Source organism: Sitophilus oryzae, unplaced genomic scaffold (genome assembly GCF_002938485.1).
Source record: "Sitophilus oryzae breed Bouriz unplaced genomic scaffold, Soryzae_2.0 scaffold_1586_pilon_pilon, whole genome shotgun sequence".
Classification (NCBI taxonomy): Eukaryota; Metazoa; Arthropoda; class Insecta; order Coleoptera; family Curculionidae; genus Sitophilus; species Sitophilus oryzae.
This window is the reverse complement of record NW_022146265.1, coordinates 2003673-2030581: the sequence shown is the minus strand read 5'-3', so window position 1 is coordinate 2030581 and position 26909 is coordinate 2003673. Positions and strand designations below refer to the sequence as shown.

The 26909-nt window shown below is 32.3% G+C and overlaps 1 protein-coding gene across 1 annotated transcript; it reads left to right on the top strand.

Annotated features, from left to right (window-relative positions):
- The first annotated feature begins 205 nt into the window (after nt 1–205).
- On the top strand, nt 206–23730 carry LOC115879733 (probable DNA mismatch repair protein Msh6). The gene is made up of 19 exons (XM_030896702.1): nt 206–519; nt 572–980; nt 1036–1243; nt 1296–1420; nt 9111–9261; nt 9320–9457; nt 9512–9719; nt 9889–10162; nt 12021–12176; nt 13705–13862; nt 13920–14008; nt 14413–14597; nt 14660–14774; nt 14848–14939; nt 16353–16479; nt 16540–16722; nt 20767–20968; nt 22302–22429; nt 23029–23730. The coding sequence occupies exons 1-19, from the start codon at nt 354–356 to the stop codon at nt 23290–23292; spliced, it is 3378 nt and encodes a 1125-aa protein (XP_030752562.1). The 5' UTR covers nt 206–353; the 3' UTR covers nt 23293–23730.
- Nucleotides 23731–26909: the final 3179 nt, after the last annotated feature.

Genomic DNA, 26909 nt, shown 5'->3' with positions numbered 1-26909 from the left:
ATGAGATATGCTCTGAAGTTTGCCACAAGTATCACAATTTTTTTTTTGCCGAATAGCCCTGGCAGTTCAGGTCGTTAAACTAAAATACTACACAAGCCACAAATTTTACAATCTGGCCGTATAGTCCTGGAAACTTAGGCCCTAAAACCAATCAAGAAAGAAGAAGAAATTTTGCAATGTCAAAATATGTCAATTTTGGCGCGTGGTCATCGTGAAGCAAGAAGAAGAAGATGTCACTTTTGTCAATATTTTGCCGGCAAAATTTTTGATTTTTATTGTTGTTCGGTTTGTTGTCCTCAAATTTTACGATTTTGTTCAAAAACATTTCAGTCTTTTGTTGAAGCTCATTTAAAATGTCTAAAAGAGTAAGTCAAACCAATACACTTTTTAACTATTTCTCTTCTCCCAAAGGAAAATTGACTCCCAAAAAAACTGGAGAAACTTCTAACACACCAAGTAAAACAGTTAACACCCCTTTAGAAAACAAAGAAAACATAAAGAAAGAAGTTAGAGATGAAGGTAAGGTACAAAACACACAAAATGCTTTGATTTATGTTTAATCAACTTTTAGAAAGCGATGAGGAAATCAGATGCAAAAAGAAACGTAGTCGCGTTGCTTTAATTGATAGTGAGTCTGAATCTGAGAATGACACACCAGTTAAAAGGAAGTCCTCAGCACCCCATAGTAGGCCATCGAAGAAACAAAAAATTGCATCTGATGAATCTCAATCTGAAGACTCTGATAGTGAGAAATCCTTGAACGAATCAAAATCTGAAATCTCTTCTTCATCTCAGCAATCCTTAATAAATTCATTTGGATTTAAAAAAAAAGAAGAAAACGGCGAAGTGAGAAAATCTGTTGATGTGAAAAAGCCGGAAAAAAAGAAAGAAAAAATAGTGGAGAATAATACAGATTCCAGTTGGCCACACGAAAAGTTAGAATTCTTAAAACCTGAAAAAATAAGAGATGCAGAAAAGAGGTAAGTAATATTATTTTAAGTACAAAAGTGTATATTTATAATCTTTATTAAATAGGAAGCCCTCACATCCAGAGTATGATCCACGTACATTATATGTTCCGCCTGATTTTTTAAATCAAGTAACCCCGGGTATGCGACAGTGGTGGATGTTAAAAAGTCAGCACATGGATTGTATCTTGTTTTTCAAAATGGGCAAATTTTATGAATTGTATCACATGGATGCAGTGATTGGAGTGCAAGTTCTTGGAATATCTTACATGAAGGTAAGAAATAAATAAAAGGTATCTTTAATATATTTTAAAATTAATATTTTAGGGTGAAACTGCTCATTCTGGTTTTCCTGAAAAAGCTTATGGAAAGATGGCCACTACTTTAGTTGATAGGGGTTACAAAGTAGCTAGAGTTGAACAAACTGAAACACCAGAAATGATGACAGAAAGGTATAGTTTTGTTTAAATATTGCTTAATAGGCATATACTAAATATTGCTAATAATGTAATAAACAATAAACAAAATTAACTTATAGTTACTATATTTTAGAATGTGTATCTTTTAAGAATTTGTTTATTGAGTACTGAGTAACACCCTTAAGGATTAGCTGTTAGCTTTATAACTGTTATAAATTAAAAATTGTACAGGGTGTCCCACTAAGAATAGCTTTGGCTGTATCTCGGAAAGTATTAGCCGTAAGGCCCTTGGAAAAAAATATTTATAACTAAAGGGGCTATGAAAAATTGCTGGAAATTATTTTCAAGTTTGTAAAACGGCCGCTAGAGGGCGCAACTGCTATGGAAAATAAGAAAATAGAATTTTTACAGAATTTTGCCTATATAATGGGTACTATAAATAATAGTTTCATAATCTGCAGTAAACATTGGATTTTTTTTGTTAGAACCATTTTCTCCTATCTGCTAAAATAAAGTGGTGGGGGAAGCTTAGATCCATCTTTATTGAAATGTTAATAACTCCGGACTGGATGATCAGAATTGAATAAGCTCGTTTAAAAGAGCGTTTCTTACTCTATATTATACCATAAAAATAATTTTTTGTTTTGAGCGTAGATGCTAGGGGGCGCTTTCATACAATTTAACAAACAGCGCGTTTTTTTCAAAAAAATTAAATATAGTATATGTAATTTTAGCTGATAGTAAAGAGTAGTATAAGCTTAAAAAGTCAGTGAAACCCGCATCTTGATATCTTCTTTCAAACCGAAGATATTAGCAAAATTATAATAAATACCAAAAAATAAGCCCTTAATTACCTTATTTTTACAACACGGTATCAGTAGCCCTCTTGATTATGCCCATTCTAACAAAAAAATAAAATAGAAACAGTTAGTTTATTTTAAAATCGACGAAATACCATAATACCAGATGTATTAATATCTAATAATTAAGATATTAATAACAGTGAACAAGAAAAGATATATGGAAAAAAGTTGTTTTTGACGTAATAGTATAAACGTCAAATTGTTATTAGATTAACATTGTTAGTCTTTTATCTTTTAGTTAGTTAGAAATAAGCCAAAAAATGTGTACTTATAAGAATAAATAGTAGACATTCCAATTGATACAAAAATGCATCAATATTCTTTGTATTTCGATACATTTTTATCAACCAAATTTGGTCGTTTTCTGCTCAGCAAGGCAGAGATCATACGAAAATAAAATATTTACAAGTGCTTATATATTTTATTAGAAAGCCAAATTATGTTGAAGATTGCCAAAGGTATGTACTTTTCTACTGTACGTATATTATTTGTTAAAATCCTTCGTGCCTTTGTTCTGCAGATATCAAACTTTCACTTTTTTTTCAAATATCGATATATTGAATGATGTAGATCTTTTGAGTTACCAATAGTTACCAACACAGGTAGTCACAGTCACAGGGAGTTCAAGCTTAACAGGTGAATGCCCAAAAAGATTCATTTCAATCGGATAGTATAAAAACAAAACAACTCTATCAAAAAGCACTGAATTTAAAAAATTGTCTTAGATACTTACTATATATGAATTTACAATTACCGAGTGTTAAAATTAAAATTAAAATATCTATCTTATTTATTATTTTCAAAATAAAATATATTTTTTTAAAATAAATTATAGAGGGTGTCACAAGATTACAAATTAATTAAAAAAAAAACTGCTAAAGAGTTTTTTGATATCATAATTTTATGTATTTGACAATAGTTTACAATACGGTTTTTGTGTGTCATGTATGAATAATATCATAGTTTTATTATCTTGTATTTATTTATTAATAAATTAAGTTGTTAATAAATAAATAAATTTAACCATATAGTTGCTATATATTAGACCATTTGCTACGTTCTTAGATTTTAAGTCCCAAACATTGCTTTTGAGATTTTGTCCCGCTAGAATAACCATCCGCCACACTGTGGAGCGCTGGTCAGCGCGTGACGTAGCATTCCACGGCGACTACAACAGCGGCGATTTGACGCGATCGAACAGTCCTTTAGTATAGGCTGTACTTAAACTGCCGTTAAACCGTAGCTTACTAAAATGCCGTTAAAAGGTATGACGTCGTTGATGTGACGCACTTGACGGCTTTATGAAATATAGGAATTTTATAAGGACTAACCAACGCTATCCACCCCACCAAATAATCAACTTAACCAACGCAACTAACCTCGACACTGATAAAAAATAAAAAAAACTAATATAAATTAGTAAAAATCAACCAACCCCACCAAATAACCAACTAACCAATGAATTAATAATATCCAAATAACCACGCTAACCAACCCGCCAAATAACTAAACCAATCCAACCAAAAAGTGTGAAACCAATGCAATAAGATCACACTATAAGCAAAAAAAAATATAAAAAAGTCTTGGTCGGCGTGAGATTTGAACCACAGACCATCCGCTTACGAAGCGATAGCCTCAGCCACTGACCCACAGGTGCTCTTGCAAAAAGCTTAAGGCTAGGCATTACTTTCCGCCGACATGAACGACGTCACAATATCTATTAACGGCATTTTAGTAGGCTACCGTTTAACGGCTGTTTAAATACATCGTTTAGTATATATATACAGTCCTTGGCTAAGACTATCAAAATGTTGATCTAATAACAATTTGACGTTTACACTATTACGTCAAAAGCATGGTCAACAGCAACTTTTTTCCAAAGCTTACCATGACTTTACTGAATACTGACTCACCGTTTCTTGTTCACTGTTATTAATACCTTAATTATTAGATATTAATACATCTGGTATTATGGTATTCTGGTATTTCGTCGATTTTAAAATAAACTAACTGTTTCTATCTCATTTTTTTGTTAGAATGGGCATAATCAAGAGGGCTACTGATACCGTATAATTTTGCTAATATTTTCAGTTTGAAATAAGATATCAAGATGCGGTTTTCGCTGACTTTTTAAGCTTTTAACTACTCTTTACTCTCAGCTAAAATTACATATACTATCGTATTTAATTTTTTTAAAAAACGCGCTATGTTTGTTAAATTGTAAGAAAGCGCCCACTAGCGTCTACGTTCAAAACCTTATTATTATTATTTTTATGGTATAATATAGAGTAAGAAATGCTCTTTTAAACGAGCCCTCATTTATGCGATTCTGATTATCCAGTCCGGAGTTATTAACATTTAAATAAAGATAGATCTACCCTTCCCCCACCACTTTATTTTAGCAGATAGGGGAAAATGGTTCTAACAAAAAAAATCCCAAATTTACTGAAGATTATGAAGCTATTATTTATAGTACCCATTATCTAGGCAAAATTCTGTAAAAATTCTATTTTCTTATTTTCCATAGCACTTGCGCCCCCTAGCGGCCGTTTTACAAACTTGAAAATAATTTCCAGAAATTTCTCATAGCCCTTTAGTTGTAAATATTTTTTTCTGTAGGCCCTTTCCGAGATACAGGCGAGAGCTATTCTTAGTGGGACACCCTGTACATATACAGGGTGCTACAAATTCGAGGTATGAGCATTGGTATCTCGGAAACCGTAATAGATACGAAGATGGTTAAATTGGGGCAAAGTTGTGCCTTGGGCTGTTCACCAAAATGCCATCAAAAAAGTTTTAAAAATTTCAAGGATTGCTGAGTTTTTTGGAAAAAACGATTTTTTTTAAAACAAATTTTATTTTTTCTTGTCGTTACTTTTTAGAAAATCAAAAAACTAATTGCACATTCTCACAGCCACTTTATTAGGGCTATCTGATAGTATTTTTAGATTTTCAAATTAGCTGATAATTTGTGAGATACAGAGGCCAACTTAATTTTTTAAATACGGACCTGCATTTTTTATTTCAGATTTTGAAAGAACTCAGTCTCCTGAGTACAATGATATGCCACACTTTATACTTTTTTTTGTTTTGAGTACCTACACAACAGTAAACAAAACTATTTAATTATTATTTAAAAAAATTTCAAGTCCGACTCTATTTTTTAAATTATTTAATCCGATTATATTCATCGCAACAATATTGATCAGTGCTAATTAACATTGAATAAGGAAAATTGAGCCAATTGAAAGATTCAAATAAATAATATCCAGATCAGCAATTTAAAGATATTATTTTTAACTTTTCTTATTGTGAATTTGAAATTCTCAGTGTACGATCTAATAATTTGCATAATATTAATCGTAGTTATTATGAATAAATTAACTTCTACAAACTAGTTTCTAATGCTTTACATAGTCTACATGTTCGAAAGGGTTACCACCCTCCCTATTGCACAAATTAATTTTTCGTTCAATTTTATTTATAGCTGTTGAATAGATGTTCTTATAATTTCGAATGCATTTTGTTACTCTTTATTGTAACTGCCGAGATGTGTTGATTTCACTTTTTTTGTAAAATTTGGACCTGTCGAATTACTTGGCGTCATCAGACGGTCCAGGTACCTCGAAGGTACCTGGTACCTAATAAGGAAGAAGTCCAGGTACCTAGGAAGGGTTCATATTTTCATAGATGTCGATTTTCGAGGGAAATCAGAACATGTATATTATTTCGTATATTTTTCATTTTATTGATTTTATGGAAAGCACTGTTCATTAAAATATTGTATCCTATGTTATAGGGCTTGTTTCTCTCTACAATTACCTGTCTCACAATGTACCGTTTGTGTCCAGGAAGGGTTGATAGTTTCATAGATGTCGATTTTCGAAAGAAATCAGAACATGTATATTATTTCGTATATTTTTCATTTTATTGATTTTATGGAAAGCACTGTTCATTAAAATGTTGTATCCTATGTTATAGGACTTGTTTCTCTCTACAATTTCCTGTCTCACAATGTACCGTTTGTGTCCAGGAAGGGTTCATATTTTCATAGATGTCGATTTTCGAAAGAAATCGGTACATTTATTTCGTATATTTTTCATTTTATTGATTTTATGGAAAGCACTGTTCATTAAAATGTTGTATCCTATGTTATAGGACTTGTTTCTCTCTACAATTTCCTGTTTCAAAATGTACCGTTTGTGTCCAGGAAGGGTTCATATTTTCATAGATGTCGATTTTCGCAAGAAATCGGTACATTTATTTCGTATATTTTTCATTTTATTGATTTTATGGAAAGCACTGTTCATTAAAATGTTGTATCCTATGTTATAGGACTTGTTTCTCTCTACAATTTCCTGTCTCACAATGTACCGTTTGTGTCCAGGAAGGGTTCATATTTTCATAGATGTCGATTTTCGAAAGAAATCGGTACATTTATTTCGTATATTTTTCATTTTATTGATTTTATGGAAAGCACTGTTTATTAAAATGTTGTATCCTATGTTATAGGGCTTGTTTCTCTCTACAATTTCCTGTCTCACAATGTACCGTTTGTGTCCAGGAAGTGTTCATAGTTTCATAGATGTCGATTTTCGAAAGAAATCAGAACATGTATATTATTTCGTATATTTTTCATTTTATTGATTTTATGGAAAGCACTGTTCATTAAAATGTTGTACCCTATGTTATAGGGCTTGTTTCTTTCTACAATTTCCTGTCTCACAATGTACCGTTTGTGTCCAGGAAGGGTTCATATTTTCATAGATGTCGATTTTCGAGAGAAATCAGAACATGTATATTATTTCGTATATTTTTCATTTTATTGATTTTATGGAAAGCACTGTTCATTAAAATGTTGTATCCTATGTTATAGGACTTGTTTCTCTCTACAATTTCCTGTTTCAAAATGTACCGTTTGTGTCCAGGAAGGGTTCATATTTTCATAGATGTCGATTTTCGCAAGAAATCGGTACATTTATTTCGTATATTTTTCATTTTATTGATTTTATGGAAAGCACTGTTCATTAAAATGTTGTATCCTATGTTATAGGACTTGTTTCTCTCTACAATTTCCTGTCTCACAATGTACCGTTTGTGTCCAGGAAGGGTTCATATTTTCATAGATGTCGATTTTCAGAAAGAAATCGGTACATTTATTTCGTATATTTTTCATTTTATTGATTTTATGGAAAGCACTGTTTATTAAAATGTTGTATCCTATGTTATAGGGCTTGTTTCTCTCTACAATTTCCTGTCTCACAATGTACCGTTTGTGTCCAGGAAGTGTTCATAGTTTCATAGATGTCGATTTTCGAAAGAAATCAGAACATGTATATTATTTCGTATATTTTTTCATTTTATTGATTTTATGGAAAGCACTGTTCATTAAAATGTTGTACCCTATGTTATAGGGCTTGTTTCTTTCTACAATTTCCTGTCTCACAATGTACCGTTTGTGTCCAGGAAGGGTTCATATTTTCATAGATGTCGATTTTCGAGAGAAATCAGAACATGTATATTATTTCGTATATTTTTCATTTTATTGATTTTATGGAAAGCACTGTTCATTAAAATGTTGTATCCTATGTTATAGGGCTTGTTTCTCTCTACAATTTCCTGTCTCACAATGTACCGTTTGTGTCCAGGAAGGGTTCATATTTTCATAGATGTCGATTTTCGAAAGAAATCGGTACATTTATTTCGTATATTTTTCATTTTATTGATTTTATGGAAAGCACTGTTCATTAAAATGTTGTATCCTATGTTATAGGGCTTGTTTCTCTCTACAATTTCCTGTCTCAGAATGTACCGTTTGTGTCCAGGAAGTGTTCATAGTTTCATAGATGTCGATTTTCGAAAGAAATCAGAACATGTATATTATTTCGTATATTTTTCATTTTATTGATTTTATGGAAAGCACTGTTCATTAAAATGTTGTACCCTATGTTATAGGGCTTGTTTCTTTCAACAATTTCCTGTCTCACAATGTACCGTTTGTGTCCAGGAAGGGTTCATATTTTCATAGATGTCGATTTTCGAGAGAAGTCAGAACATGTATATTATTTCGTATATTTTTCATTTTATTGATTTTATGGAAAGCACTGTTCATTAAAATGTTGTATCCTATGTTATAGGGCTTGTTTCTCTCTGCAATTTCCTGTCTCACAATGTACCGTTTGTGTCCAGGAAGGGTTCATAGTTTCATAGATGTCGATTGCTCTACCATGTCCAATCCATCTTCCAGGGAAATGATTTGATTTTTTTATTGCATTTGATTTTTCATATTCAACCCACGTCACTGTTAAGTTTGAAAGCTTATCAATATTGTAACGATGAATATATTAAATATTAAAAAAAAACAGAGCCGGACTTGAAATTAGTTTAAATAAATTGTGTCCAAATTTCCAAAACAAAAAAAAATATTAAGTGTGACCTACCGTTGTACTCAGGAGAGCGAGTTCTTTCAAAATCTGAAATAAAAAATACAGGTCCGTATTTAAAAAAATTAACTTGGCCTCTGTATCTCACAAATTATCTGCTGATTTGAAAATCTAAAAATACTATCAGATAGCCCTAATAAAGTGGCTATGAGAACGCGCAATTAGTTTTTTGATTTTCTAAAAAGTATTGACAGGAAAAAATAAAATTGATTTTCAAAAATATCCGTTTTTTCCAAAAAACTCAGCAATCCTTGAAATTTTTAAAACTTTTTGATGGCATCTTGGTGAACATCCCAAAGCGGCAACTTTGCCTCAATTTAACCATGTTCGTATCTATTACGGTTACCGAGTTACCAATGCTCGTACCCTCGAATTTGTAGCACCCTGTATTCTGAAATACTTTTAATACCATTATAGATGTAAACAACAGAAGAAAACTACAAAGTTTGATAAAGTTGTAACTAGAGAACTATGTCAAATCTCATCTAGAGCGTCTTGTGTGTATGGACCTCAAATGCCTGAAGCAAAGTCAAATATGGGATGCTACCTGTATGGAATTGCAGCTAAAGTAATTTATATACGTCATTTTATAGTTTATTAACTAAGAATATTTAAAAATATTTTAGGTATCAAGTGATGGAACGAGTAGATTTGGAGTCACCTTTGTTGAAACTTCAATTGGCAAATTTTATATGTCTGAATTTGATGATGACAAATTCTGTTCAAAGTTACTAACAATATTCTCAGAATATCCACCTGGATTAGTAAGATAGAAAATTTACCGAAATCTAAAAATTTCAAATTTATTGTCATTGTAGATTTTAACCGAGAAAACATCAAATTATGGCTATTTTAAAAGCATTTTATCCAGTATTATGAAGGATGTAATGCAAGAAACTTTAGCTCCAAAGACACAGTTTTACGCTGCTTCAAAAACATTAGAGACCTTATATTCGCACGCTTATTTCAAAGACAAAAATGGCAAGTTTGTATGGCCCCACGCTTTTAATGATGTCGCAGAGGAATGTAAGTTAGATGTTATTTATTTTTTCAAGTTATATTAATTTATTTAGGAATAAATGACTTAGGGGTTGGCCCAACAAAAATAATTGTCATTTCAAAGGCCACTGTGACGCGTTTTTTTATCATACACTGTATAAATTTTAACTAAATCTGATAAATATTAACTGTTTAGGTAATCCAAAGCAAGAATATGAATTAGCACTGAAGTCGCTGGGAGGTGTTCATTGGTTCTTGAAAAATTCACAATTAGACATACAGGTTTTTTCCATGAATCAGTTTGAATTATATAATCCTATCGTTCTAAAGGATGCTGGTCAAAATGAGGCAATATATAAAAGAGATCACATGGTCGTAGACTCTGCCACAATCAAGCATTTACATTTGTTAGGTGGTGCTGGAAGTCTTGAGAGGAAACTTGATTTTTGCAAAACAGCTTTTGGTAAAAGGTGAGTTAATCAATAGTCAAATTATATGTTTAAAACTGTGGACGATGTGTCATATTTTTATTTTCTATATTTTTAGCCGACCATACCAATAAGTATGGTAGGCTATTAAGATCAGCAAAAAAAAAGTTTTTTTAATTTCACTCAAAATGGGTTTGTGGTTTGGTTTGGTAAAAAATATTTTCATGGTGTCTGTCTGTCTGTCCGTCTGTCCGTCTGTAACACGATAACTCAAAAACCGCTGAACCGATTTTAACCAAATTTGGCACAAAATTCTGTGTTACCCGAGAATCTGGCTATTAGTTTTTGGTGGGGGTGGGGGATTGGTAAGGGGGTATAGGAGGGGGTTAAAAATTTAAAAAAATCGTAACTCCGAAATTACAGTAGCTAGCGAAACGCGGTTTTCAAATTAAGTTTAGGAATAATATTTGCAACAAAATTTGTAATAACATCAAAATCAGTCAAAGTCGCAGTTTTTGAGATATTGACATATTTTAGTATGGGCGGCTATACGTGCCTCCCGGCGCCAATTTTTTTGGTTCTTACAGTTGGAGAACAATTTTTAACCGAAAAATATAGATTTTTGCTTTTAAATTATGTATTTTTGTCAATTACTTTTTCTAAATTTTAAAATATTGTAAATGAATAAGATTGAAAAAAACAGATTGTTCTTTTTTGAAAAGAGTTTTTTTTTTGAAAATGGTGGATTCTTTTATACAAAAATTATCGATTTCCCATTTTTTGAATTGTTCGTATAGAGTGTGCCAAAATGTTCACAACATCGATTTGTTGTTATTATAGTGTTAGTTAAAATAAAATGTGCAGAATTTCTTCAGTATACCCAATAACAAAATAGATCATTTTGGCAAATGCTTTGCGAACTGTTATTGCAATAAATTACATAAATTCTCTTTACATATCAATAAGTGTATAAAATAATGAATAAATTTCCAAAATTTTTTTTTGGGTTTAATTTTAGGTTTGCGCACCAGTTTCATAAATTCAAGATAAATACAGGGTGACGCACCTCATTCGCCTTGGTTGGTTATACGGAAACGAAAAAAAAGACGGATTTTTTTATAGGTATATGTGGGAAAGCAATGTGGTCAATTTAAAATTATTTTGGAATATACGGGGGTGTTTCAGAACTAAAATACGTACCAAAGTTATATTTTCTTACGGAACACCTGGTATTTTATTTCATTTTTGGATTCATGGGTCTAAAAAAAGGCATTTAATATAATTATAAATATTTAAATACACATGCTACGATAGAATAGATTATCAACACCCTGTACATTACTTTTCAGAATGAATTGTTTTGCTGAGTTTAAAGATAGAGAAATAAAGTTTACTGAAAAATTTTATTGTTTCCTTAACTTTGTACAGGGGTATCAAAAATTCTTGATCTATTTTAAATATTTATGTTACATAATGTAACACCTTCTATTATTATTTGTAACCTTCGTTATTTCAAATGCAACACCCTCTATTTTCTAAAATAAATTGATGCGGATTCGAATTCTCTTTCAAACTATATTAGGGTTTCCTATATCTATCTAGCTCAGATTTTGAATAAAAAGCTATTTCTCAATAAAACGGTAATCAAGATGGCTGGTGTCGCCATGGCGATTTTCTAGTGAGAGTTAGTAACTATTTTAAAAATGGATATTAGTTTATGGCTATAGTTTAGATTTATAACTGTATAACTTAAAATATATAGTTAAATATATAGTCTATGGACATTATTATTTAGATTTATAACTGTATAACTTAAAATATATAGTTAGGGACAATTTCAATAAAATAATATATGAAATTACAATATTAAACTATTGCAAGTGATTTCTACTTCTTTAAGGATGTTGCCATTATGGATCTGCAGACCATCCTGCAACATCAACGAAATAAAATGTAGGCAAGGAGCTATCAGTGAAATTTTTGGAAATGCCCAAATATTTAAAGCAACACAAGACATATTAAGTAAACTGCCCGATCTGGAAAGACAAGTTGCCAAGTATGTACCCTCTACCTATCAAAAACTATTTATTATATTTGCAAAATGTTTTGGCAATATCAGAAAGTAATGTCCGAGGGGCAAACCGCTGCCAAAAATGGTGTATAATAAATACCAATTTTGGGAAAAAAGTACCAAAAATACCAAATTATTTCCAAAAAAATACCAAATTAGAACAAAAGTCTGTCTTAAGCAACATATTTAAAAATTTGTTTGCTGGCATTGATTCTGGCCTCGATTCTGGCTTATTCTCATCAGTTTCATTCTCGGGTTCATTTAGACAAACCATCATCGTTTCCTTAAGAACTTTCGATATTTCTCCATTTTCCTTAAGAGTAGAATTTATTTTCTCTAATATCGAAATAAAGTTGGTTATAAGACTTCCAAATTGAATTATTGCTTGTTGACCGTAATGGTTAAAGTGGCGGCTGATAAGGGTAGTTTCGAGGCTCGTTTAGTTGGGGGGATAATTACGCAGTCTAATATTTTTACATTAGGATTTCTTTGATTACAGGGAGCTTTTACATATTAGATTAGGGGGTACAATTTTGCTACATGAGGGTTTGCATGCCTCTGTAATTTCCTCGGTATTTTCTGTAGAAGGCTCGGTAGAAGGCTTTTTTAGAAATGAGGTTATTTTTGGTTGTGCCTCAGAGATATTTGAAGAATTATTGCTTACCTCGGATTTAACACTGCGATTATTACTAATTTTTGGTATAAATAATTTATATATTATATCAAAATGCTTTATCAAGTGTGTTGAAAATTTGAGCTTACCCAGCGTGCCTTTGTAACTCTTGTTTTTGTGGTTTTTGTAGAAGGATTATATTTTATTTGTAAAGTTACTTGCATTTTACAAAAGCAGGTTATTTTGCATATTAAAGTCGATCCCGAAATCGAGTTTGCCTCGAAGTTTGCAGTAGAATTTGGAAGTAAAATTGATGTTCTAAAAATAATGTTATTAAACAGACTATTGCAGTTTAGAGTGCTCCAGAGTTCATCACCAATTTTTGACTTTAACCATTGCTTTAGTATTTTAGAAACTATATTATTTTCTTGGGTATAATCAATTTCCAAAACACGTAGAGTGCTATCTTCTGAAAGACTTCCAGAACTAAACGATTTTGTCAAAGCACCTTTAGATTCCAGATATTTTTCAGTATTTGCTTTAGATGTACTTGGGGTTAGAAATATAGATATTTTTCAGTGTTAGCTTTAGATGCAAATGGGCTAGAAATGATGCAATCAGCTTCCCGGCCGTCGCGTCGTCGCCACGTGCGTCTAATCCATCGTTGCCAGATGTCCAACAAAATACCTGTTTAATACCAAATAAAACCAGTTTATTACCAAATAATACCAGTTTATTACCAAATAATACCAAATTAGTACCAAAAATACCAAATTAGTACCAAAAATACCAAATTAGTACCAAAAAAATACCAGTATTACCAAGTGCTTGTACAATAAATACCACCAGCGGTTTGCCCCTCGGTAATGTCTTGTACATTTGAACTACTTCATGTTACAGAATTCATGTTTACGGAAACAAAGTTTATTCGACAAATCATCCTGATAGCAGAGCTATTCTCTATGAGGGCAAGTTTTATTCCAAAACCAAGATTATGGACTTTATCAAAACTTTGAGAGGATTCGAGTTGTCTCAGCAAATAGTTTCCATATATGAAGGTTACATACGCTTTATTACAGACGGGGGTACAATATTGAATTTTTTGTTTGTTTCAGATTGCGAATCTTCTTTGTTGAGAAACTTAACTCAGTATGAACCTAAAGGGATATTTCCTGATTTAACAGACACTTTGAAGTTTTTTAAGGTATTGTGTATGAAAGTTTTACATTTTCAGACTAAAAGCTTGATTTTCATGCATCGGTTATCTGTTAATACGATCGATGGTCCGACGGCCGCGGCGCCGGTGCTCTGATTGGTCATATCGTTTTCGCGCCACTTTTCATCCGTAATTTTTTTACTCCAGCCCGTCAAGGAAGAAAGATGACACTTTTTTGGCAAATTTAATCTTACCTTAATAAAAATATAATAGTAGAAGAGTAACGTCGGGAAAACGAGAATTTTAAGAAAGCTGGTTCTTTAATATATCTTTTGCTATGCTCTCCTGTGCTCTCCTGACCAAAATGCGGGCCGTCTGGCTAGACTACTGCGGTTCACTACTGCGCATCACATCATGTACAGGGTATCCCATTTTCGTGTGGTTTTTTTTAGGGGGCTTTCAATCACGAACAAGCAGAGAAAGATGGATCTATTATTCCTAAATCTGGCGTTGATAGCGATTATGACAGAGTTCAGTTGGACATAGAAGAAATTAATAAAGAGCTGCAGAAATATCTTAAGGAACAATCGAAATATTTTGGCTGTGAAGTTACTTATTTTGGAACAGACAAGAAAAGGTAATATGTAAAAATAAAGTTAAGAATTTTTAAAGAAACTTAAAAATGATTTATTTGAATAGGTATCAGTTGGTAATTCCTGAAAATAAAGCCCGTAAAGCTGATGATTCTTATTATTTAGAAGGACAAAAGAAAGGAGCAAAACCAGTGAAGAGATTTACAACAGATACAACAAAGGTATGACATCTTTTAAATAACTATAAAAGCTACAACATGTAAATATAATTTGCATATATATCTTTATTTTTAGGAACTTCTTCAAAAGATGATGAAGGCTGAAGCTGAAAGGAATAAAATAATCAGAGACTTGAATCGGAGAATTTTTGAAAAATTTAGTCAAAAGTAATTTTAAAATAAAATAGTTATTTTTTGTAAATCCGGCTGAGTTAATCTAACTGAGACAGCGTTCAGCTTGATTTTCATGCATCCGTTGTCCGACGATACGTTATACAATATTAATTTTATTGGTAGAATTTAAAGACTTTGATTGGTTAGAAAATAACGCAGTTTTTAAATTTATTGCATTTTCATGCCTCCGTTTATCGGATATACGTTGGTGTCATTTTATATTTTTGTTTCCATAACGATTTTGCTATTTTACTTATATTTTTATTAAGGTTAGATTAAATTTGTCAAAAAAGTGTCAAAACGTCCGTTATCGTATGAACGGGTCCGTTGACGGGCTGAAGTAAAATATTTACGGATGAAAAGTGGCGCGAAAACATAGCTTTGAGCTTGATTTTCATGCATCCGTTATACGTTGATACGATGGTCCGACGGTGCTCTGATTGGTAATAGTGTTTTCGCGCCACTTTTCATCCGTAATTTTTTTACTCCAGCCTGTCAACGAAGAAAGATCGTACGATAAAGGACGTTTTCACACTTTTTGGCTAGTTTAATCTAACCTTAATAAAAATATAATAGTACAAGAGCTAGCAACGTCGGGAAAACAAGAAAGCTGGCTCTTTAATATATCTTTTGCTTTGCTCTCCTGACCAAAGTGCGGGTCGTCTGACTGCCGATTGACTACTGCGGTTCACTACTGCGCATCACATCTGTAAGGGTATCCCATTTTCTAGTGGTTAATGGGATGTCTCGTTTATGAGTAGAGATGCAATGATGCGATTTTCACATTACTTTGCTACTTTTTTATGAAACTAAATATGCTAAACATATGTTTATCCTAGCCTCCTTAGTTCCTGAAATACAGAGCGAATTTGTGATGCGCAGTAGTGAACAGATGTTGAATACAGATATGATGCGCAGTAGTGAACGCAACGTCTACCGGCAGCCAGATTTTCCGCACCCTCCCTGTTCAGCAGAGCATAGCAAAAGATATATTAAAGAACCAGCTTTCTTAAAATTCTCTCTCGAAAACATCGCTAGCTCTTAGACCATAAGTATAACAGCGAAATCGTTAATGAAAAATGAAAATATAAAATGACACCAATCACAAGCAAATCGTATATCCGACGAACGGAGGCATGAAAATGCAATAAATTTAAAAACTGCGTAATTTTCTAACCAATGGAATCTTTAAATTCAACCAATAAAATTAATATTGTATCGTCGGATAACGGATGCGTGAAAATCAAGCTTTAATCCAACAAAATTCTGGAGCATACTTGAAGGAATATTTGAGGAATTTTTATCAAATCTCGCCTAAAATTATAAATTGAAACACCAACCAAAACTAACGACCATTAAACGATTGTTATACGAACAATTATAGGATCGTCATGTTCTGTATTTTAGGTCTGAAGAATGGCAACAAGTAATCCACTGTCTCACAGTTTTAGACCTTCTCTGCTCATTGGCACAATATGCCCGGAAATATTCAGGAGATATTTGCAAACCAGATGTCCAAGAATTCTCTAAAAACGTAAGATTATTTATGCATATTTTGGTAGATATTTTAATTCGTAATAATATTTACTTTTAGCCGTTTATTTCAATTGCTAATGGAAAATTACCTAACGCCCCCTACATAGATAATTTTGTACCAAACGACACGAGTTTAGGTGGCCAAGATGCAGCGCCGCTGTTAATTTTGACAGGTCCAAATATGGGCGGTAAATCCACTTTGATGAGGCAGGTTTCCATAATTTGCATCATGGCACAAATGGTATGTATTGTTTTCAAATAATAGACTATAATTAAATCAGTGTATTTTACAGTCTTCTTTATACAGGGTGTCCCAGAAATAAGTGCAAGTATTTTAACTGGTAGTATATTTCTGCCTCAGAAACACGCCTATGAGGTTTTTCTTGCGAAAAAAAAAATTTTGAAAATTTGGAATTTTTTGAAAAAAAAATTTTGAATTTTTTTTAGTTTTAAGTTAAGTGAAAAAACATAATTTCTTGATAATATGGCAACACAGGTAGTAGATTAAATTTACATGAAAGAAAATCCAGAAACGATCCAGTGGTTCTCAAAATTTAAGCAAAAAAGCATTTTTTGTTTTACGTCCTACGACGTTGTCCGATGCCTAACTTCCACACTGTGCGATTTTCCCATTGATCTTCGGTCAGATTTTTCTCGCTCACACATCGACCTTCTTATTCCTTCCATCCATGTTTTCTTGGGACGTCCTCTCTTTCGTTTACCAGGTGGTATCCAATGAATGACTTGTTTTGGAATTCTTTCATTGTGCATTCTCTGAACGTGGCCGTACCATATTAATTGTTTTTGTTCTATATCATTTACCATTGTTCCCTCTATTTCCATCTATCTATCTTCTATCATCTACCTATCTATCATCTACCTCTTCTTCTATCATCTACCTATCTATCTTCCGTGAATTTCTCATTGCTCTTCTAATCGCGTCCATTTCTGTTGTCTCTATTTTCCTTTTATTCCTTTCAGTGAGTCGCAATGTTTCACATCCATAGAGTAATATGCTTTTAACTAGTGTCTCGTATATATTATATTTCCTGTTTTTTGTAATTTCAGTGCTCCATAGAATGCCATTTATGCATCTGATAACTCTTCGTGCCTGTATTACTCTGTTGTTTATTTCTCTATCGTCCGTTCCATCTCCTGTGAATATCGATCCCAGGTACCTGTAATCTTCACATGCCCTAATTTCCATATTATTGTCTAAAATAAGATTTTCTGTATTAGCTCCAATTGGAAGGTATTTTGTTTTTTCTGTATTTACTGTGAGACCCCATTTAGCATATTCTTCAATTATTTTCCGCAACACGTGCAACTTTTCCGCAACACGCAACACGTTTGTCAACACGTGCCTTGGTTAATTGTTAAGAGCAAAATGAACTTGCCACCAACAATTTGCAATTTTTTCAACTGTCATTATAGTCTAAGAGCGAGTTCTAACGGTTTCGAGAAAGTATTTTAAAAAAGCTGCCTCTTTAATGTATCTTTTGCTATGCTCTCTATAACAGCGTGTGAGTCGTCTGGCTGCCGATAGACGTTGCGTTCACTACTGCGCATTGAAAGAAGTTCCTATATTTTTTTATTTAGTCCGTTAAATTCTAGTATTGAATATAAAACGAACAAGTCTCCATGTGGCGAGAAAACGTTCAGCCTTTAAAGCGGAAGTTCAAAGGTTAATACCGGGGTAAACTACACAACAATAACTACCAAAGCCACCTCGTCATTATGAAGAATAACATCAAAAAGTAACGATAATTGAAAAAAATTCAAAACGTTTGCGGCAAATTCATTTTGCTCTTAAAAATTAACCAAGGCATGTTTTGACATGAGTTAAAAAACAAAATATTCAGGAGACATGGTTCTGACCTAACAATAATGTTTTAGGAAAATTTGCTCACGAAATTATTGCACAGGGTGGTTTAAAGATAGAATTAGAAACAACTCTTTGATTAACCCTGTATAATAAGTCGAATATTAAAGTTTATAGTAAACTGAGTTTACGAATTTAAAGTTAATATATTTATTAGGGTGTCCGTTATTTCCCAAGTTCATTATTTTTTTGCTGCCGCTCTACGGTTGCATGAAAAAGGTGATCGAAATTCGAAAAAACAAATGTGTTTAAGATTTCCCAAAAAAAGATAAATGATAAGTTAAATCATCTCTGCCATGAATGGCGTTGCTATGGGTGTGTGTGTTTAGTTGCATTCATTTGTTTCAACGAAACGTCAAAGTTGTTACTTCTCACAGATAAGAGGTAAATGGCTAAATTTTATGTTTAAAATTATAAATTGTTGTTGTTCTTGTGCTCTTTTTACGTTTATATTATTGTTTTGATTGAAAATGGTTCAGCAAGCTGCAGGTATGTATTCTACAAAAACGTATTATTTATTTTGATATTCTCTATACTAACGATTTTTTTTGCAACTAAAAGTTAGGCGTTCAGAAAATTTGATTAAATTTGTGACATTTTTATTATACTTAGAGATTTAGTTGCGCATTTCGAAGAATTCAGCATATTGTCTATATACGTTTTACTTAGTAAACATTGGGCTTTCATACAGTAAAATAAAATACTGCGACTTTTTGCCACTTTGCTGATAAAATGAGAAAAACATTTTTGGTTTCCTCTAATTTGCCAATCATTGATATACTGATGCGAGGTGTAAACCGCGATGACATTGTTGTGTACAAAGCGATCGCATTAGTGCCATTAGCAGTATATAATAGCACAATTTGGCATTAGTAGCGACTTTAGTGGTATGGGCATTGCTCGCGTATCAGTCGTAGCATTAGTAGTATTAGTTGCGATATTACTACTGGCATTAGTGGCATTGACCGTGGAAACACTGGAACAGTGATTTTTCTTTCTTTTTTTAGAATCGACGAATTATCCTTTATTTTGTTCATATTATTTCCTCTTTAATTGAAAATAGCAATAATTTATATAAGGTCTACATAAAAAAATTTCGATCAAATATCTGTGTCAAATACCTCACTGTGGCGCCCTCTGAAATTTTAGTTTCTGCTCTTAAAAAAATTATCCAAGGTAAACAAGCTCTTAATTTTTAATTTAAACCGTGTCGGAATCATGATACTTTTCCCATTTAAATAACACGGGATTTTCTGACCTTTTGCATTTAATTTTTTATCTCCAAAGCAAATGAACCTATAGCTTCGACAAAGACATATATTCTAATACAAAATTTTACGCTCTACAAAAAAGGTCTGTTTGGTTTTTTCCATAAAACAATTCCTTTAAAAGTTATTCGCGGTCAAAGTTATGCACATAGTTTATAATCAAATTTTTTATCATTCACTGAAAATTCTAATTGCGCCTTTTGATTTTGACTAAAAAAGGATCTAGAGCCATACTTTTTTCAATAAAACAATATTTCTTTACCAACTTTAATATGGAAAACTAATATCGCGCCATCTATGATCAACTGATCAAAACTATAATTTAAGGATATTGTTTCATTGCCTCTCAGTGTTCGTAAATATGTGTTAATTGAAAAGAACGAACAAATTTCGAGTGGTTTTTATCTTAAATATTACATCTAGATTAATTTTTAGTCAAAATTAAAAGGCGCAATTAGAATTAGCAGTTGGATTATAGAAAAATTTGATTATAAACTATGTGCATTACTTTGAACGCGAATAACTTTTAAAGAAATGTTTTTATGGAAAAAACCAAATAGACCTTTTTTGTTGAGTGTAAAATTTTGTATTAGAATATGTTTTTGTCAAAGCTGTAGGTTCATTTAAATTAAGAGCTTGTTTACGTTGGATAATTTCTTTAGAGCAGAAACTAAAATTTCAGAGGGTGGCAGCTAAAAAATAATCAACTTGGGGAATAACGGACCCTATATATATATATATATATATATATATATATATAATATATATATATATATATATATATATATACAGCTTGCCAAAAAAATTAAGGAAATACGGCTAAAAATAAAATAATATATAACATTTTAGTTAGACCAAAACTAGACCAAAAATGTAAATAAAGTATAGAAGTTATTCCTAATTACAAAACTATATCTATGTACTTACTAATTTTCATAAATATAGACGGAAATAAAAATTTCTAGGTAATTTTTTTTTTCGTCTTGATGAAATGAAATCACAATAATTCCTAATGCAGTAAAAAAATCTAATCATCTAATCTATCTACAATACTCCGCATCGAATAGCGTGAATAACCCTGTATAATTGAATATTATCAATAAACAAAAATACATTCTTCCTCTTTAATTGACAGGGTAGTTTTGTACCAGCATCGAAATGTTCATTGAGCTTAATAGACCGGATATTCACGAGACTAGGGGCGTGCGACGACATAATTAGGGGACAATCCACGTTTTTCGTCGAATTAAGTGAAGCCTCGATGATACTGAAGCACGCCACGAAGCAGTCGTTGTTAATTGTTGATGAATTGGGAAGAGGAACCTCAACTCATGATGGTAAAAATATTTTATTAGGTGTAATTCTTAACATTAAAAACGTTTTTCTTTAATTCTTTCTTTCTTTGTAAGAAATAGTTTATCATTTCTTACATCTTATTCTAGTAAAATTATAAACTAAGATTATGTGTTCATACAAACGTTCATTTATTTATTTGCACTATTTTTATTACTATACAGGGTGGTCCGAACTGTATTCCAGAAATTCGGCAGCATATTCTACAGACAAAAATAAGTAAAAAAGTTCATATAAATGTATGTTCTAAAATGCTTAGTTTCGGAGATACAGGGTGAAAAAGTTTCATGTTTATTTCGATTTTTTCCAGATAATTTCTGAAGTAACGTCAATATTTTATTGGTGTCTGGGAGTTTTTTGAAATGAGAAAATTGATTTTGATGTCAAGATAACTCCTATTTGTAGAGGCGCCACCTACATGTGTTTTAACTGTTTTGAAGAGTAATAACTTTTCGTCCGTACCTGTATAAAACTGAGTTTATATTATTATTACTATTTTTACTGAGTGAAAAAATATACATTTCCGTCATTGTTTATGTAAAAAATGTTTCTTGGTAAAATCGCTACGAGCAACCGTTCTCAAGATATTAGAATGGAAATAGTCAATACATGTCAAAATAAACACGTTGAGTAGAAAGTTATTTGACTGAAATAATAAATTTGGGAAATTTTATTTTTTTAAAATTAATCATAAATTTTTCTACAAAAAAATGACGATAAAACAGTTTCCGTTGAACTTTTGGCACAAAATTATTTCAAATTTATGATTTCAGTCTAATAACTATTTAGTCAACGTGTTTAATTTATGTCAATGATGACAGGTATTGATAATTTCGATTCCAAATATCTCGAGAACCATTACTCCTAGCGATTTTTACCAAGAGACGTTTTTTTTTACGTAAAAAACGTCGACAATGTATTTTTTTTACTCAGTAGTTTTATACAGGTATAGACGAAAATTTATTACTCTTCAAACCAGTTAAAAAATATGTAGGTGGCGCCCTCTACAAGCAGGAGTCATATTGACATCAAATTCAAACTTCTCATGTCAAAAAACTCCCAGATACCAATTTTCATCCAAATATTGACCATACTTCTCATAAATTATTTGGAAAAAATTGAAATAAAAGTGAAACTTCTACACCCTGTATCTCCAAAACTAAGCATTTTAGGACATATATTTTGGTATACGAACTTTTTACCAATTTTTATCTGCAGAATATACTGCCGAAGTTTCCGGAATACAGTAAATATAGTACGAACCAGCCTGTATATGTTTAGGTATTTCTGATGGTCTTTTTTATTTTTAAAATACAGGTAATGCCATAGCGACAGCTTATGTGAGGAAGCTTGTGGAAATGAAATGCCGTACAATATTTTCAACGCATTATCACAGTTTGGTTGATCATTTTGTTGATGATAAAAACGTGCATTTGGGGCACATGGTATGTAAAACAATTTATACTAAAAGAACTAGTTTTGAAAAGAGGTTTAAATATGCCAGAAATAAATTTGATGAAAAGTTTTACATGGAGTTAGTCTTAATTTTTTTTAATTTATTAAAAAAATTTCCAAGTGCTTTTAGTGATTCAAATGAAATTTTAAGGGTAAAAAAGTGTTGACAGGCTCACCTGAGACGTGCATATGGGTTATCACTAGAATATTTTTCTAAAAGAAACATGTGCGCCACTGACTTTTTCTTCACTTAGTAAAATTGTGTAGGCCGTTTAATGCCGATTAAAAGTTGTATCTTGACATTTTTGTCGATTTCAATCTCCTTGATGAGATAAATGCAATTTTATTAATCACAGTTAATAAAATTAAAAATTCATTAAATAAATTATTATTTAATGAATCTAATTTTTTATTAAATTTTATTAAAATTTATAATCCTGATGTTCAGTGCTACCTACTGCAAATTAAGAAAAAAAATAATGGCATTTAAGATAATTACAAAAGAATTATTTTTTAAAGTTGGTCATGGTATTATTCATAGTTTTTTTTCTTACCGAGTACAACATATAAGTCGTGTATTTATCTTCAGGCGTGTATGGTGGAAAACGATGACGATCCATCAGAGGAATCAGTCATTCTTCTGTACAAACTGGCAGAAGGTAGGTGTCCTAAGTCGTATGGTTTCAACGCGGCCAAACTGGCTGGCGTTAAGGCCGAAGTCGTTGCCAGAGCCCGCACTATCGCTAAAGAGATCGAGGATGAAGACCTGTACAGAAGGACTTTTACAACGATATTCAGTAGAAAATCAGATCCAGAATACGTCAAGCAGTTACTTAAGAACCTAAAAATATAAGAACCATTTTTTGAAGTAAGCTTTGACCATTTTAGTTAGTTACTATTTAATATTAAGAAGTTGTAGTTATTATATTATTAAATCTTGATTTTTACAATGCTTTTTAGATTTCTAAGTATATCTTAAGTTTAATCTAAATCTAAGTGATGAGTCCTTGAATGTTCTGTTACAAGTTAATTAAGAATATAAAATATTAGAACCCCTTTCTAAAGTAAGATCTGAGGATATATAGTTGCCATTTAATATTAAGAGCCATAATTTTGTTGTTTTATGTTCCTTTCAGTTTCTAAGTGTTACATCTACGTAGTTTTTCAAGTTAAAATGTTTGTTGATATTTTGTTACGTTGAATCTCAGGCTTATGCATCTAGCCAAAGTTATCAATATTGTATGACGTTCAAAAAGACAGTATTTTTCAAATATAAGTTGTTAGTATATTACTTGTTTTTTTTTGTCACTAAAAATCAAATTAAAAAAACTTCATACTACGTATTGTCATTAGAAGACACTATTTTACAATTACAAATTATAAATATACCATCGAAAAAAAACGGCGTCACAAGTGAATACTCCAGATTTCGGGAATCGCACCATGAATGAAGGAAGTAATTCACTAATTACTTACTTACTTACTGTAATACTACTATATTACTTACTGTGTAATTACTTATAGTAATTACTTTGAATATGGTAGACGATTCAGTATTAAAACTAAAAGAGTTTCGGACTTCCGTTGTCTTTATTTATTTTGCTTACACAACAGTACTTTACTTACTTTTCAGTCAGAAGTATCACTGACCGTTATCAAGTGTGAACTAAACTAAACTAAATCCTAAAACTACTGAGCTTATATACTAGAGCCGAGCATTCACCAATGAATTTGCTGGGTGCACTCAAGAATGAGGTTTTCCACCAAGAACACCTGCATTGGAGCGTTTTATAAGTGGTTGCCATATTGTTGAAATTTCCAAACTTATAGATTGCTAATAATGTCAATAATAAAATTTTTAGCAATCCAAGTATGGACATTTCAACACTACGGTAAATATTCTTAAATTGCCAACAATACCATATTCACACTACCCATAACGTCGCCGTCGCGTCGTGGCAACGTCCACCTACCATTTACTTCATGTTTTATGTCGAGACGACGCGACGCGACGGACGGCTCGACGCCGACGCGACGCGCGACGTGAGGGTGACAGTACGTTATAGTGAGAATCGCGCCTTAGTCGTTCATTCAACTACCAGTGGAATTAATATAAAGTGGCCCTTTTCGAATGTCCCCGTAGGGTTGGTTTAACATGCTAATGCGAAAGGAAAAGAAATGAAAGTTATTCTTATAATTTTCGAGATGACTTTCATTAATCCACCGTAAAAGGTGCATACGGCTCTTAATTTTTGGACCAATACATTTTTCCTTGTAGTATACACTATACACTTGCCCTTCTAAATTATACCGGGTGCGTCAAAAGAGCCTCAAAATCCATATAACTTTTTTAATTTTTCAGATAAAAACGAGATTCGGTATGCTAGTATATGAGATAAATTAGGATTGATTAACTTATTCAATTCTTTTCGGTCACTTCCTGTCTCACCGAAAATTACTACAATTTTTGATTTTAAAATGGCACCCTCGGTATTTTTTTACTTTCATCATCATCATCATTTAGCTTATACCGTCCACTGCTGAACAAAAGCCTCGCTTAACTCCAGCCATTTCCTTCTATTTTGTGCCACTTGAATCCAGTTTCCAGCCACCCTCTTAATGTCATCTGTCCATCGACTAGGAGGTCGTCCTCTGCTTCTATAGGCCTCGTGTCTCGGTCTCCATTCCACAAGTCTCTTTGTCCACCGTCCATCTGTCATCCTAGCCACATGTCCTGCCCAATTCCATTTAAGATGTAAGACAGATATCACCGTATCTCTTACTCCTGTTCGATTTCATATTGTATGATTAGGTATTTTATCTCTGAGTGTAACTCCCACTACGACCTTTCCATTTTCCGTTGCATGACCTGTATTCTATGTATATTCTTTTTTGTCAAAGTAAGCGTTTCAGCTCCATACGTGAGGACAGGCAAGACACACTGGTTAAAGATCTTTCTTCTTAAACATATGGGAATATCAGATCTCAGTATATGCCTTAGTTTGCCAAATGCCGCCCACGACAAACCTATTCTTCGTAGAATTTCGTGGGTCTGATTATCCCTTCTAATACCAATCTCATGCCCTAAGTATTTATATATATATATGCACTTGTTCCAAAGGTATGTTATTAATGTTTAAATTTCCACTTAGTACTAAGTTCGTCATGTATTGTGTCTTTGACAAGTTAATTTTCAAACCGGCTTTTTCCGAAGCATCATTCAGCATATCCAGCATATTCTGTGCCTCCTGTATGTTGTCTGTTATTAAAATAATGTCATCTGCAAAACAGAGATGATTTATCAATTTGCCATCGATGTTAATTCCTGTTGAATCCCAGTTTATCATTTTTAGCATACTTTCTAGCACAGCAACGAATAGTTTAGGGGACAGTGTGTCGCCTTGTCTTACCCCTCGATCGATATTGAATTTATCTGTGCATTGATTTGTCGATATTCTGACGTTTGCCGTGGCATTATCATATATATATGTCTTATGATTGAGGAGTATCGATGATCGATGCGACTCTCACTTAGTGTCTCTAGAAGCTTCCGCTGGTCTACCGAATCAAAGGCCTTCTCGAAATCCACGAAGACAAGCATTAGTGGTCTATTATATTCAATGCATTTCTCGATAAGGACCTTGACTGTTAGAAGATGATCATTTGTTCCGTAACCTGATCGGAAACCTGCTTGTTCGCTTGAAAGAAAAAAGTCTATTTTATTTGTCAAACGCTTGGTGAGTATTTTAGTAAATAATTTGTATACGTGGCTAAGAAGGCTGATGGGCCTATAGTTTTTAAGGTCTGTAACGTCACCTTTTTTTATTTTATTCGATAGAAAATGACACTCTGAATAGAAATGTTATTTTAAATTTCAATCTAGAGTGCCATGGCTATATTAAAAACACTAATTTTTAATCAAGGAGCCTTGGAAAAATAGATTTGATCGTCTAATGTTTTTAGTGTCTTGTCCTGACCGGTTAAAATATTCCCAAATCGTATTTTTAATCGTATCTCAATTTTTGGTGGTTCATTAGCATATTTGGGAAAAGCATTTTTTTACGAATAATTTGGTACCACACACTTGATATTTCGAGTCAAATTGCCGTTATGAACCGCATATTACAATTTCAAATAAACTATATAACGAAAATGTCAAAAGTTGACATATGATATATCATTCTATTCAGGGTGTCATTTTCTATCGAATAAAGTAAAAGAATACTAAGGGTGCCAATTAAAAAACAAAAGTTGTAGTCATTTCCGGTGAAACAGGAAGTAACCGAAAACTATAGAATACGTCAATCAAACCCTAATTTATGTCATATACTAACATACCAAAGCTGTTTTTTTTATTTAAATAGGTAACTGGTATAACTCTATTAAGCTGCAAGTTTTGTCTTTCATACACACCTAGGGTTCGGTACCGCGCCTCTTAGGAACCAGGATTTCCCGGTTCAGTCAGAAACC

What these genes read in the sequence shown, in the direction of transcription:
- LOC115879733 (XM_030896702.1), top strand. Translation starts at nt 354, where the DNA reads ATGTCTAAAAGAGTAAGTCAAACCAATACACTTTTTAACTATTTCTCT. An exon ending in ATAAGAGATGCAGAAAAGAG is followed by an intron (nt 981 to 1,035) that starts GTAAGTAATATT and finishes TTTATTAAATAG; the next exon opens with GAAGCCCTCACATCCAGAGT. An exon ending in TTGGAATATCTTACATGAAG is followed by an intron (nt 1,244 to 1,295) that starts GTAAGAAATAAA and finishes TTAATATTTTAG; the next exon opens with GGTGAAACTGCTCATTCTGG.